This window comes from Thermobia domestica, chromosome 11 (genome assembly GCF_964235325.1).
Source record: "Thermobia domestica chromosome 11, izTheDome1.hap1.1, whole genome shotgun sequence".
In the NCBI taxonomy this organism is placed as follows: Eukaryota; Metazoa; Arthropoda; class Insecta; order Zygentoma; family Lepismatidae; genus Thermobia; species Thermobia domestica.
Genome location: NC_137464.1, coordinates 217,445,099 through 217,460,649, shown reverse-complemented (window position 1 = coordinate 217,460,649; position 15,551 = coordinate 217,445,099). Strand labels below are relative to the sequence as shown.

General features: G+C 35.1%; 1 protein-coding gene across 8 annotated transcripts in view; it reads right to left on the bottom strand.

Annotated features, from left to right (window-relative positions):
- The window catches only part of l(2)k05819 (transmembrane protein 94-like protein l(2)k05819), a gene marked incomplete in the record, with an annotated part of 143,479 nt that overhangs the window by 98,919 nt on the left and 29,009 nt on the right, over positions 1–15,551 (bottom strand). For all 8 annotated transcript variants that reach the window (XM_081731632.1, XM_081731629.1, XM_081731630.1 and 5 more), the window contains 2 exon segments: positions 10,336–10,466; positions 13,390–13,493. In XM_081731632.1, the coding sequence (XP_081587758.1) occupies positions 10,336–10,466; positions 13,390–13,493 (235 nt within the window).

Sequence of the window (15,551 nt, the reverse complement as noted above, 5' to 3'; positions counted from 1 at the left end):
TAATCGCCTATTTCAGCGTTCTTTATCACTCGGACAGCTTCCATTTACTTTGGTGAGTAGGGTTACTACCTGTCCAATACAAAATGTCCAATACAAAATGCAACAAAAACAGTAATTTTTCATTTTTTCGCGAATTAAATAATACCGAAAGGTAGAAATATACGTTCGTTTTCACGTGATACTAGTAAGATAATATAAGTTTTCCTAGTAAAGAGAAAATCATATTTATCTACTTGATAAAAAGAGTTTTAAGCTCTTTTCTTATTTTGAAGACTGTACATTAACGTGAAAACTAAATTATGAATAATAATAATAATAATAATAATAATAATAATAATAATAATAATAATAATAATAATAATAATAATAATAATAATAATAATAATAATAATATAATAATATAGGTGTTATAAAGGTTAGTGGTAGCCCAAGCCAACAAACAAGTATACGCCACTGAACACAATACATTATACGTCAACTTTCCTATTACCTATTTGTTTGTTAAAAATATGTCTACGTAGAATCACGAAAACTGTGAGGCGAAGGGAAGAACCTTAACAATGCGTCCAATTTAGCATTTGTAGTTGTCATCGAAGAATGTTATCAGATAACACTGAAACCGTATGAGTAAATCACAAAAATTCGAAGTACAAAGTAAGACCGTTCTTATCTGAATTATATATCCTGTATCACCTATCAGCATGTCTTTTCACAACTCTTGCTGTCCTTTATGACCTTACTACTTTTTTTAAAAAAAAAAAAAAAAAAAAAAACCTTTGAACGACAATAGGAGAAAAAGGTATGATGACAGTAAAAAAAAAAAAAAAAAATCTAATTCAAGATTTTAACAGATTTACACATTTCATGGCTCCTATATACTGAAAAAGATCATTTTTCGACACGGGCTCAACGTATCTGACCCAAAATATAAACTTAAGGTTCTTTTAGAATTTTACACAGGAGTTTTCTCGAATTCTTCCCCTGTCCCAAAATAACGGTAATTTGCTCAAAGATGAAAATCTAATACTGCGATTTTCTCAACAACGGTTCTAACGACTTTGTTTGTACTTCATAAATCAATATTTCCTTAACAACCCTATGCTGTGATATAAGTTATTTATCTAGAGAAAATCCAGAGGAGATAGTTTAATCTTGCGGATGTTTTGTTCGGACTATTTTCTCAAAAACGCCTCAGTCGATTTTGTTCGTATTGCATAAATAAATATTTCATTAACAGCTTAACAATAGCATAACTCACTCATACTGAAGAAATCTATTAAAAAGTACCTTCAGATTTATTTGCAATAATAAGCATATTTTCATCTACCCTGACATTAAGTTAATAGACGCTGCCACGTATAAGTGCAAAGAAGAAATGATTCTTGTACGTTGGGGTTAGTACTTCGTGGAGCTCTCTCTAGCAATACGTAAACTTTCATCCTCTGACAGGTGATCCTATTCGTCACGGAATGTCTCAAGTAATTATTCTTTGATTGCAGGTCGGTCTGTGAAATTTTAGTTGAAGGAAATGAAATGAAAAACACTTTATATTTTCTACAGGATTCATGGCACGCAGGGTTTAAATACCATTTTCCCCTCTTCCAGTTGGTGGACAGCTTTATCCTATGATATGATGCTCTGTAATAAATTAATTGCGTGCCGTCCCGCGACAGTTCTCTGTTTCAAGGGTAGCAATTTATCTTGCAACATCTCGATTTAGTTTGAAGTAACGATATGCCTTTCAGAAAAAAAAAAGTAACTACGATCATCTTCCAAATTGCACCCCACACCATGACATACCACCATATTTCACCCTACGATTATGAATTGTGTTGAACCGTTGTCTGTCGATTGCTTCCACATTTACTACCAACCGCTGTATGAGAATTAGCAAAATCGGGTTTCATCGGAGAATGCACCATGGTTCCGAACTGTTTTAGCCTGTTTCACATAGCACTGGTTTAATTGGTCTCTGTGTCATTGGTGGTTGTGTAAGCAGTGATTTATTCCTGGCGAGGGCCGATACATTTCTGCATTAAGGAAATACTGCTGGACGGTTCGTGTTGATCTATCAACCTTGGCTGCGATGTCATTGGCAGATTTGGATAGTTGGGTCCTTTGCATTACGGGCATTTCACAAGTACGGTTGGTCCATGTCGATCGGATCTTGGTCTACGCATGTCTGTCCCGCTTGAACTACATTAGAGTTTTGTTAACAGTCGCTAAAGGTAAACGTAACACAGCACTGATGGAGCCATGACTCCTTCCACAATCCCAATCTCCAATATACAATCTCACAAGTAAAGGATCCAAATGGATGAATCGAGGAGTTGTGGGATGAAACATGGTGCGCCTGATAGATTTGAAAATATGTGTGTATGTGCAAAGTTGTAGCGGCTGAGCTCCATAACAAACGGAGGGGGGGGGTCAAAGTTAGTGGGAGGGGCTACGTTATGTTATTGAAATACGTCAAATAAACTGTTGAATCGTGAAAATAGTGAAAGATAGACAATGCAAACGGTGGTATTTTCACATATTGGGAAAAGAAGAATTGACAGAGTAGGTCACGAACCTCCGCCGCCATCTTGAAATCTGTGATATTTTTTGAAAGGTAATCATGTGATATATCAATTAAAGGCAGCATGTTCTCAAAAAGTCAATTATGAATTTTAGTGATAGTTATTTGTACTTATTTGGAAAATTTAGAATCATGTTTCTAGTTATTTGCGAAAATCTAGGAGACTGATACTCATATGTTGAAAGTTTGGATTATTACGAAAACACATGTAAGTTAAACATATCTACAAGCCAACAAAATTAACAGTGATATTTAATATCCAAGTTGTATATTATTACATTATTATTTATGACATTACTTCCAATTTGCTTCATATAGTGCAGAAGAGAACTGTCCCGGTCTAGAAGAACCGCTTCCGCTTTTTTTTTTTTTTTTTCCGCTTTTGGTCGAAAACAATGTGGAGTTTATATAGCTACCTTCTGTTAAATGACATACTTACTAATATAGACTATAACACAGTAACATCTGATAGATTTGAATGCAATTATTACGTACTGTACGTAGACCACTATTTTTTTCAACACGCTATATTTTTCAATCAACTTTCTTTGTCCATTTTCGTAATCGATAGGAACTTGGGACGAGGGTAGTATGTGATATCTGGATGAAAAGCGGACTACTGCAGTCGAATGTGTTTTCGTAATAATCCAAACTTTCCGCATACAAGTATCAGTCTCCTAGATTTTCGTGAATAACTATAATGTTCACCCTAAATCACCCAAATAAGTACAGATAACAATTACTAAAGTTCATAATTGACTTTTGAGAACATGCTGACCCTAATTGATATATCACATGACTACCTTCCCATTTCAAAAATATCACAGATTTCAAAATGGTGGATTTCAAGATGACGGCGGAGGCTCGTGATCTACTCTGCCCATTTTTCTTTTGCCAATATTGAAACTACCACTGTTTACATTGTCTATCTTTCACTATTTTTACAATTCAACAGTTTATTTGATGTCTTTGTATAACAGCATAGCCCCTCTTTCTCCACCTCCGTTTCTTATGGTGCTCAGCCGCTATAACTTTGCACATACACATATTTTCACATCCTCTATCAGGCGCACCATGTTTCATCCCACAACTCGATTGATCCATTTGACCCTTTACTTGTCAGGTAAACTCCGTCAACTCTTCACAGCCACGTCCGTGCGCTATGGAATTACTTGTTGTACTATCTACTCACACTATCACGCCATATTCACGCCATTCATTCAGTGTTTACAAGAAATTGTGTTGCGCTGCTAATGTCTGTTTACCTATGTCATGGCAGTACAAATCTTGGCTACCATTTTAATGGTTCTATTATTTGTCTTAAGTGAGAAAAAGATACACTAATAAAAGTACGCCAAAAATGCTCTATCTAATTAGTGTTATTTAAAAGTAAATAAATAAATACGCATTTCAAACATTCGTACGTATTAAACTCAAATGTTCTAATTAGTGTTTTTTTTATAAATAAATACGCATTTTTAACATCTGTACGTATTAAACTATGTTGACACCAACATCAGACCTTTCAAAACACTTGAAAGACTCAAAACATAACATCAATAAAGCAACATTGATATAATAATAATAATAATAAAAAAAAATCTATCTTTCTACTAAGCATATGAAACTTTTCACATTCGAACGAAGGCAACAAAATTAAATTTATGCTTACGCACTCTGGATAAAAGTTGAAATAACAGTACTAACACTTTCACCGTCACTATGTCTCACCGAAGAAGAAGAAATAAAGAAAAGGTGTGAATATTGTGGAGCAACGACCGCAATATTACGTTAATCGTGATAATACTGACTGTTGTTAGCGAAAATTCGACACACTGTATTTTTAAATAATCATTGAAACTTTAGAGAAGTAAAAAGTAAGTACACTAGTAGTTATAGATATGTTGAAATAATTTGTGAAGGCATGACCAGTAGATGGCTAGTTAATCGGGGTTTGAGGAATAAAGCCTCAAAAACAGAAAAGTAGTCGTGTTGCTAGTAGCTCAACTGATACTACTTTGTCCGGCAAGCGGGAGAACAGAGTTCGAGTCTCCACCAGTCAAGCAATAAGATTATTCCAAGTCTAACATTTCTTCAAATTTCTACCGTGACACAGATTTCAGCCACTACACATATTAGAACTGACACAATGAACTTTTTAAATCAGACTAAATTGGAACTATTTTAGAACTGAGTTCTCGTGACTTCGTTGAATTTAAAATTTACACTTTATAATTTAATTTTGATTTATGGAATAGACAGTTTCACGTAAAGTCAGTACTTTTTTTTTTTTTTTTTTTTTTTTTTGTACTTATTGGGTGATATCATTAAAATGGAGAGGTTACTCATTACTCTCAATTTTGGAGTAGTTACTTGCATTGGTATCAATAAAAAGAGAACTGAGCACCACTCGTCTCGGCTGACCTCGGAGAAGTCCCACCTCTTTGGAGTAACCACACCTCTGTTATCGAGCTGAGTAACTACTCCGCGTTTATCAATAAAATTCAGAGACTGCTCTGTGGCGCAGTAACTTCTCCAAATTTGTGGAGCAAGCTCAGTAGGTGACTCTATGCGAAACATGGCAGAGTTTATGATTGTTTTGCAGTATAAAAAAACTTATAAACTGCATACAAATATTGTAAATGATGATTACAAAAAACATTATAGATTATAAAATAAAATATTACATGAAAAAAAAATGTAGAGGGGTTAGCACAACATTTTTTTAGGAGAATAAACGGAAATTCGAGGTAGCGCAGTAAGTAATGATGAAAAGATGCGGGTTTTCTTGCGTTAGACGTGAGTGATCCGGGATTCCATGTCGCAGTGTCAGAAGATTCTGGTGTGGCTCATAGTACTGTGTCTATGACTATAACAAGTGTAATGGATGCGATTATTGCGAAATCTGACAACTGGGTTAGGTTTCCGGCAAAGTGTGTGTAATATGCAAACAGCAAAGGCAGAGTGGCAAGAACAATACACATTTCCGGATGCTATCGAAGCACTTAACCGTACACACGTGGCAATGAAGAAGCCTAGTATTTTTGGAGACGAATACGTTAACAGGAAGGGGGTATACCTATATATGTATTCTGTTTATGTCAAGGCGGAAGGGAACACGTATGGTGTGGAAAAAGAAATCAGATGGACGTGCTTTATGACGTGACTGGCTGGACTTTTTTTAAAAAGGAAACAAAGGGGCCAAGTGTCTGATTTCACTCTTAAAGCCAAACAATCTACAAAAACTTCGGATAACACACTGTGCTTGTCGTGTTAATCTTGATATTGCTGGAGTCGAATCAGCATCCATCACCTCCAATAGGTTTGTTCCCATGGTCTCAGTATTACTTTCTTATTTTTTAAAATCAGTTTTTTGTTTTATTCTCGCTCGAATATTAAAGATTTTCTTTTCGATTTGTGTCTCAGTCGTTGGTGTATTTGTTATGTCGTTGCATTTCATTGTAATTGCTTCGGCTTTCCTTTGTTTACTTTCTGGTGATAATTGTGACTTTGAAAGTACCACTGGAAACTCTTTTATAATATCTACAAATGTACTTTGATTGGAACAGTCGTTGCTACTTGTCTCTTCTATGGCGTTTAGGATACTACACCATCGGCTAACCACAACGAAATGACCGCCCGACAGATGGGAGAAATTAGTAACTACTCCTTGTATTGATACGACTTTCTGCTACGCGCAGAGGAAACGCGAGAAAACGTTCATAAATCTGGAGCAGTCTCGACCTGAGTAGTGGCTTGTTTTATTGATACAAAATTGAGGGAGGAGATTGCTCCAGGTGTAGTTACTCCGATTCTCGAGCAGGACTTCTCAGGACTCATTTTTATTGATATCATCTATTGTCTTTATAAGGGAATAAGAACAGCCCTAAGAGCACAAATAACACAGACAAAGGATACTTTCTATATGCGCTACAGAAAACTGTTTAGATCATCTGAACGGCGAAAGAACCAATCAGTACTCGACTAAGTCGCAAGTAGATGGCGCTAGCATCGATTTTCGCACGTGATGTCATGGGTTTGTCATAGTAATCAGCATGTTTTCATCTGCTTCGCTTGTCTTTGAATAGTAAATTCAGTGTGCAAAGATCAGACAGAAAACTGTACTGGATATCTATCTGATACTAATTTGTTTTTACTCTTGTCCTTTATTAACTTAAATAAAAGCAAAACTGTGTTTATTTTATTTCAATTAATATTGTAACTAGGCTAGACATTCATTTCCTTGTTCACTTCCTTGTTTGTGTACACCACGATTTTTTCATCCAGTAATAATTTTAGATTTGCCTCGGAGAATTTTCAATACAAGGATGAAGTGGAGAAGGGAGAAAGTAATAATACGAAAATACTGGTAACCAATGTCGAGCACAATCGGAGATATGCTGCGGAGGAAGGATTTCGTAGCTCTGAAGAGGAATTTTCTCCGGGTCATCCTCTGAAAGCATCACTGTCTTCACCACATGCCAGTCAATGCTTAGATTTAAAATTTCTATACACTAGCTGACGCCAGATTGAAAGGTAGTTCCTGAGTCGAGATCCAAGAGAAGCTACTGCACCTTTTTTATCGTGTGAGTTTCACGGACTTGCAAAGTTTTTTTCCTCGTACATTTTCTTCTTAAAGGATAAACCATGAACATCCGCTATTACTCGCATGAGCTACAGTCCTTGCAACAAATGAAAAAATGAAATGAAAATGAAATCTTGTGAGTTTTACGTCCCACGCTTATGCCGGTTAGGCTAAAGGAGACGGTGATCATGAGTAATGAATGAAATGGTGGAATGAAGAAAGTGGGAGGAAACGGGAGAACCCCGAGAAAACCCACGCACACGATGTTTCTCCACCACAAAGTTCACTTGGCGGGGGCTGGGATCGAACCCGGGACCCCAAGCACCAGAGGTGAACGCTCTACCACTGAGCCACCGCGGCCCCTTGCAACAAATGAAGTTGGAATTCTTCGACAAATTAGAAAGAAAATTATCTTTGTTCAAGACAACGCCACGTGTTACACTGTTTGCCAGACATTGCAACAACTTCATGATTGTAGCTTTGATCTTCAAAATCCACTATGGTCAGCTGCTTGGACACTTCCGAGTTATTATCTCTTTCCTGCCATAAAGGCACATCTGAAAGATGATAATTTCTCCACTGATGATGTCCCTGAATGAGGAGATACTCAGAAAGTTACATTAGGTTAGAAAAATTAAAGTGGTACAGCAGGACTATGTTTAGTGCATTAAAATGTCAGCCTAATATTATATCTTATTCTTGTCAGATAAGAAACTTCTCAGTTGACTCTTGTATTTCAAAATTGAATACTAAGAGGGACTAACGACTTATTACATAGAAGTAGGGTTAAACTGGCCGGTTTTTGACTGGCCTGGCCGGAAATATTACTGTTATTTTGTTTAAAGCCGGTGACCGGTACAAACTCTTACCAATCCCTTTATGACCGGATTTTTTTTTTTTTTTTTTTTCAAATTTGTACCTAGTTTTAAGTATAGATTTAAAAAGTAACTTTCATTCTGTAAGTCCAGAGCTCTCACCTTTCACCATCTATCAACGATTAATATATTTTGCTCATCTTTTTAGATAATTTTAAAGAGATGACAGGAACTGTATCAGGGAAAATTTGAAATTTACTTGTAAGGAATTCTATACATTTATTGAGAGTGAAACAGGACTTCTTAAAGCAATTTCCTGTAGTTGAGTTGATTTTGAGTTTAACGTCCCGTTCAGCAGCGAGGCTATATGAGACGTGGACCTACTGATTAACGTGGAATCCGAACCACATGAGCTCCCGCCGGGAATCGAACCCGGGTCTCCCACGCCAAAGGCGCGTATGCTAATCGGTTAGCCACGGAGGAGCTCACAATTTCCTGTAGTTAAAATATAAGTTTAAAGAATAAATTTCATTTTCCAAATCCAAAATTGTCACGAAAAGATTAATGCACTTTTGTTCATCTGTTTCGGTAATTTTAAAGAAGTGGCAGTTACTGGTAAATACAATAAAATGATCAATACCGACTTCAGTTTCTCATTTATAGTACAATGTGTCTATTAAGCTTCTTAGTGAATGTACTTAGGATATGCAGAATACAGGTGCTAGCGCACTTTTGTTCACGATAGTACATTTCCTTCGCATGGATGGGTCCGAACAGAGATATTTCACACTTAGACCTGTGAAGTATCTCATAGGGAATTTTGAGGGGTGCCGGTTTTTTATTTTTCAGAGTTGGTAACCCTACATAGAAGATGGATTTTGCGCAGGGTTGGCAAAAACCATGGTTTTTATTGAAAAAAACAAAAAAAAAACGGTTTTTTGGGTTAAATCAGGTTTTTTTAGTTTAAATAATTTGTTCTATGTATTTATATCACATATCGATAGAAATAAGTTTGTTTCGTCTTGGTGTTATTATGCAACAACCGGGTTATGCTAGAAGAGGCCACATACCTCCATAGGAAAGCGAATCCAAACCGCTTCTCGGTTTACATCCGAGAGAAACTGTCCTCCATTTGAACTCGAAACCGGGACTAATTGACCACAAATGCGATACGTCTGCCGACTCACGAAGGACTCCTGATAAAAATACGTTGTACTGATCTTTACATACTTGTTAATATAATTGTCAAGAGTCATTTGAGAAGGACAAAAAGATAAAACAGCTACACAAGTAAAACCATTATACTGAATTACATATGGACAATTTCAAAATACTGCAGAGTACAGAAGAACTAATTTAGTCCAAGTTAGTTCAGTACGACTTTTATTAGTCCAAGTTAAAGAAATACAACGATTTAATTTGCATATCACTAAGAAAAGTGAATAAAGATACGAATTATTTTAGTCCACTTTGGCTCTGACCCATTTATACATAAATAGATACTAAAGATACTTTTGATTTCAATAAATCTCTCGTGGGGTTTGTATGACCCCCTCCCTCAAAAAAATTACTGCATTTCGATGTTTTTTTTATCAATAGTAAACATTATTAAAACGAAACAATATTTAGAATTTTTCTTTGATTGCAACTGCATAACAATAATAACAAACTATAACAAATCACAAAAGAAACATTCATAAACTTATTAAAAAAAAAAAAAAAAAAAAAAAAAAACGAAAGTTGCTTTTGTAGTATAATCTCTTTGAGTAATGAATGAGGAATGTAGATCTGAATATAATACGAATAACTTACGGGAGTGAAACGTGATAACCCACAAATATGTATTCGTATTCATCATTATTTTACGAACACTTACACTTTTACGAACATTTTTCGTTTTTTTGGTTTAAACCAGTTGGTTTTTTTTTTTGAAAAAAAAAAAAAAACAGCTGTTTTTTTTTTTCAAAAACCAGCTGGTTTTGCGGCTTTTTTTTTTATCAGCATGTGTAGCAGCACATCGATACTCTTACTAAAAGATATGACGACCTTCTGATAATGCCAGCGAAATAATATTTGAAACAAACATACATACATAAATAAGCTGATATAACGAAAATCCAACCAACTCGAATGTAACTCAAACTTCGTTATTTTAACAAAACTTTTCTACGGTTTCTTTTACTGACATCAGTTAAACGCTGGGACGAGACTTAAGAATCTGCCTATGGCATTCTCACAAATTTTTCGTTAGAAATTGTACTTGTTGACAGATATCACCTTTCAAACTTGAGAGTGGTAGTCATTCTTACAAAGAGAAGGAGAGAAGAAAAAAGGCAGAGGAAAAAGAACGTTATTACCATGTGATTTTTCCTGTTTCTGTTCGTCACTGACATCTTCATCTTCCTCTTCTATTATGTTTGGTGGAGCCTGCGTCCCTAATTCAGAATTTAATGGAGGCCCGCTATATCCACCAGTCATACTATTTGTGCTGAAATATAAAAAATTATGCTCATTTTTCACAAAATTGTAAAATGATTTCAGCAAAACAAAAATAATTTCTTCTAGTAAAAAGCAGAGGAACCGGTTAAAATTTAACAATGATAAATGTGCAAAATGGGGGTATTTTTGGAAGCGTATCCATTTCCAATGTATTCTAATATCTGAGAGAGGCATTGGATATAGATGTCAGAATACTCTTCTTATTTAGGCAGTAGAGTCTTTTAGCAAAATTAGGGAAAAAAGTATCTGTAAGCTACAAAAAATGGCAAGAAAAAATATAATGTTATTTAGTATGTGTGTGTGTGTCATCGTTGAGACAAGATAAAGAACAGATACAATCTATAACTTAACGGTGTAATTTGCTATGTACGCAATACATGAACAAGTAAGTATTTCTTCCATGAAAATAAAAAGAACCTGTCAATTATTATTGGCACCGAATTACATATTTTTAGTGCCAAAAACTTATTATTATTTTCGAATTTCTCGAAAACCACACGTGAGAATAAAGAGTTGAGAAAAGACTTATAAAATGCTTCGTGTGGAGTATTGTACTGTAAAGGGCAGAAATATGGACATTAAACAGAAAGGATGAAAAACAATTGGAAACATTCAACATGTGGATGTGGAGAAGAATGGAATGAATTAGCTGGGTGGAGCAGTGGCAGCAACGAGAGGGAGAGGGCGAAAGAGACTACATTTAATGGACGATATCAAAACAGAAAAATCGCATATGAAGACAAAGAGGTTAGTGGAAGACCGTGGAGCATGGATACTTCTCAGTTGCAGCAAGTGACCTGCCAATAATGGCAGAATACCTATGATGATGACACATGAGAATTTATCCTCAAGCATTTTCGTTTGTTTAGCTCACTGTGATCTATCAACCGATACACATTTTTATATTTGGACAATATTTTAGTTAAACAGAAATTAAAAGTTACGAGTTAATGATAATTTTAAGCTATACCTCATTAAGCACACAATGTACTGTCGTCCTGCTAGTATCATATTGTAGAGTGTACTGAGGGTTATTTCAGTATCAGTTCCAGCTCAGGATTTAGAATTTAGATTTCTGGGCTTTCGTCATCTATGGCAGGGTGTCTACTAAAATTCCAAAATGAAATTTCGTGACCTTGTCTTTCCCAAATCATAAAATTTAGTAACATTCTCAAGAGCGAATTTGGGTGCGAATTGGGCCGAATTTTCATGTATGCGATAGAAGCGTGGTTTGTTTGCGATATGGTAGCATCTAAAGCCGATCAGAGACTTTTTTGCGGTAAATTCTGACGTTTTATAGAATAAAATTTTCCGGTCTATACTTTTGTTTGTACACATAAAAAAATTCGTGACCCACAAGCTAAATTTCATGACTTTTCTTGACTTTCATGACCGTTTTCTGATTCCGTGACTTTTTCATGACTTTCGTGACCGATAGACACCCTGTATGGCCATGTTACCCCGTCACGCATGAGGGATGACGTTCCTTGGCAGATCACATTATTCGGAGAAAGGGGAGGAAGGAAGCGGCCTGGGACTTAGGTGTCACCCCGGCATTTGCCTGGTGCGAATGAGGAAAACCCAGGAAAACCTCATTCAGGATGGCTGGCCTGAAAAAGCTTTTAAACTTTTTGACCGAGTGCCACCACGGGAATCGAACCCAGGACCGCTCGCACCGAAGGCGAGAGCGCTATCAGTTTCAGTTCAATAAGTAGAATGGTTCTCCTACAACATCAGTTTTTAAGCTTACAAGTTAATTGGTTTCTCTACATTTTTTTTATCGAGAAGTAAGCATGAGCTTTTACCGTCACATGTGTTGTTTCGCTAAGCTCAATAAGTTTTTTTTTTTTTTTTTTTTTTTTTTTTTTGTTAAACGCCAATAATATTGTAGATTACCTTTGAATTTTTTTAAAGAGAATTTGAATACTATCTTGTTTAAATTTTCCCTCTTCAACCAACTTCGAATTTGACGAGATCGAATATGCTAAGAAAATTCCTTAATATGTATTTTGTTTCTGATTTTGCAAGATCTCGCTACGTAAGCAGGCGCACAATACAAATACATGGCATTTACTCTACAAAATGAAATCTTCAAGTTTTACGTCCGTCGGCTAGGCTAAAGGAGACGATGAAATGTTGGAATGAAGGAAGTGGGAAGAAACGGAAGAACCCCCGAGAAAACCTACACACACGGTATTTGTCTACCACAAAGCTCACTTGGTGCGAGCTAGGATCGTATCAAGGACCATATGCACCAGAGGTGAACGCCCTACCACTGAGCTATCGCGGGCCCCATTTATTCGACAAGTTTACATCACTGAACATAACTGTCACGCATTTGTTCTTTACAATTAGGTCCAACATAGTCAAATTTACTACTTCCAATTACTTAAAATTGAAATTCAAGGCAGATTCACAATTTTAATACCTTATGTACACGTCCTCAATGCGATTACTAATACAATATCTATTAATTGCAAGCACTTATATTACTCTCTGTTCCATTTTAGAAAAAGCTTCACCTCGCAACATTTTACAAAGAACCTAGGTTTGTAAAACGATTTTTAATTTGAGTGATATAATTTAACACATCAGCCTCCACTGTCGACACTTTTCTTTTGAAACCACATTTCGTTATTTTTGAACTCTAACGGATTCAATTGCCTTATTTAAATAAGAGGGAACATAACCTGAGGCTATGGTCAGTGAACAAAATATGCTAACCATACGGATACACGTGTCTTTCAACTTAATTCACTGCTACGAGATTCTGTATAAAATTCAATGAAATCACGATTTATTTATATAAGAAACTGCAATTTATTATTTTTGCAAATCGTAAATATTACTATAAATTTCTGATACAATGAAAAGTGATATATAACTAAATATAATAAAAATTACAAACTAACCTTGATGCTTTAGACATTCCTCCTGAATTTCTAAGAAAAAATACTTTTTCGGCAGTAGGATTTGGCCACGAAAGGATACCTTTTTTGTCAACACAACACAAAGCCTGTAACGAAGGAAGAATAATATTAGTAAACTTGCAAATTATAAATTCATTTAAATACATCAATGCACACAGTTATACATAAGTTATTAAAAAAGAATATCAAAAAGTCATTGTCTACCCGACAATATTAAAGTTAACGTCATAAATTGCAAGGCAATAACCTAATGTGTTAATGCTTAAATATTTTCACGTTCTACGCCTCTAACCTACATACATTCATAATATTATCTAAAACCAAAATTTAATGTTCTTTAGGTCTTAAATCATAATTAGCATTAGTTTTTGAAAGAGACGCCACTAAAAAAAACAACTCTGCAGACTTCAGACTACATGAGTTTCAAATTGGAAGTCGTATATCTTTAGTCGTTTATGAGGTGTTTATATTAAAATGTAAACTTCTGGATATTTTTGGTGGTCTTACGGAGACACTATGAAAAATATATTTACCTGTTGCACTCTCTAGATCTTGGTACCGGAATCTGAAATCAAAATTTGTCTATTTTAAACCGTTCTCAAGTGTATAAGAGAGAGAGAGAAAGAGAGAGAGAGAGAGAGAGAGAGAGAGAGAAGTTCTCCGCTAACACACGGTTGTAGAACATGTAATACAGAATGAAAATGTGGAAATGATGCATTCGAAAAGCTAATAACACAGAAATAATAATAAAGGAACACTACATAACTTCAGCAGAGGGTTGCTATATGCTGAGTGGAGCATGAATTCCTTTAAATAAAGAAAGAAAAGAGAAGAAAACAGAAAATACACATATGAGACTATTAAATATTTGATCAATAAAGAGTATTTCTGAAAAAAAAAAAAAAAAAAAAAAAAAGTTGGTTTATTTTTCGTTATAATTGAAACAGGTACAATTATTGCACAGGCTGAATATTGCTGCATTTGATGGTTTTACATATAAGAACCTATACCTAAGGTTTTTTTTTTTTTTTTTTTTTAACCTAGAAGTTTGAGTCTATAGTGTATTCCCTTGAAAAAATGACAGTTACATCAGTTAAACAATAATGAGTGAAAGCACCACGTTCGTTGTCCGCGTCTCTAAGGTTTTTACTGGACGGTTTTTGCCACTAATGAAGTGGCCTTGTTATCAGGTTAAACCTTGTTCACTCATATAAAAATCGAACCACTTTATAAACTCATTTGCATTTTTAGTACAAGGGTTCGAAGTTGGAAAGAGACTTCTTGTTAAAATGAATGTCTATATAGAACATTTTTTACAGTGATTTTACGAAGGAACTGGCAATTCAATAATTCTTTCGTATATACTAACAATGAGAAAGGCCTGTAGACACTAACAATGTGAGAATCTCTTTTAGGCTACGTCTATTTTTTCCTTTATGTAACTTATTCACTTAAAATTCTAAACTTCCTTGCAAAAATTATATAATAACTGATGATTACTAAATTGTAGGTTATGTGATTATTAGAACGCACTCAAACTCAAGCTTTTTGAAATGATAACCTAAACAAGTAGAGTATGGTAGCTGCAATATTAAAACTCGCCTTTTGTCCTAGTTGCTTATGTTTAGTTTAAAACCAAGTCAAGCTAGGGACATAAGACGATTTTTGTTCATCAAATCTTGGGAAAACTTTTCATTTACTAATTTTATATTTTTAGCCATTAAATGTATGTGCAGATGTAAAATAGCTGTAGAAATGAAAATTATACAGAGAGTTGTTGTATATAGCTTGATTGATGCCATGTCAAAAGAACCCGGACAGAAAGGCCCGAGTCAAAACTTCCCCGCATAAAAAAAAAAAAAAAAAAAAAAAAAAACCCTGAGATATAGCCTGAAAAGCTTTAGAAGTATAAAAATACTTGGATGAAAAATATTCTTTGGACAGTACCTGATTTATTTGTGTTGAAAGAACATACATGTGAAAAAAATGTAAGATTAGTAAAAAAAAATATTCCGACAGGCTAGCAATAACGATACTCGTGGACGGGGGGAAAATTAGATGTTGCACACAGAGGCGGATCCAGAACCGACTTCTGGAGGTGGCGGTGGGTTGTAATACTGCTACTTACAGCTACTTTTAAGAGC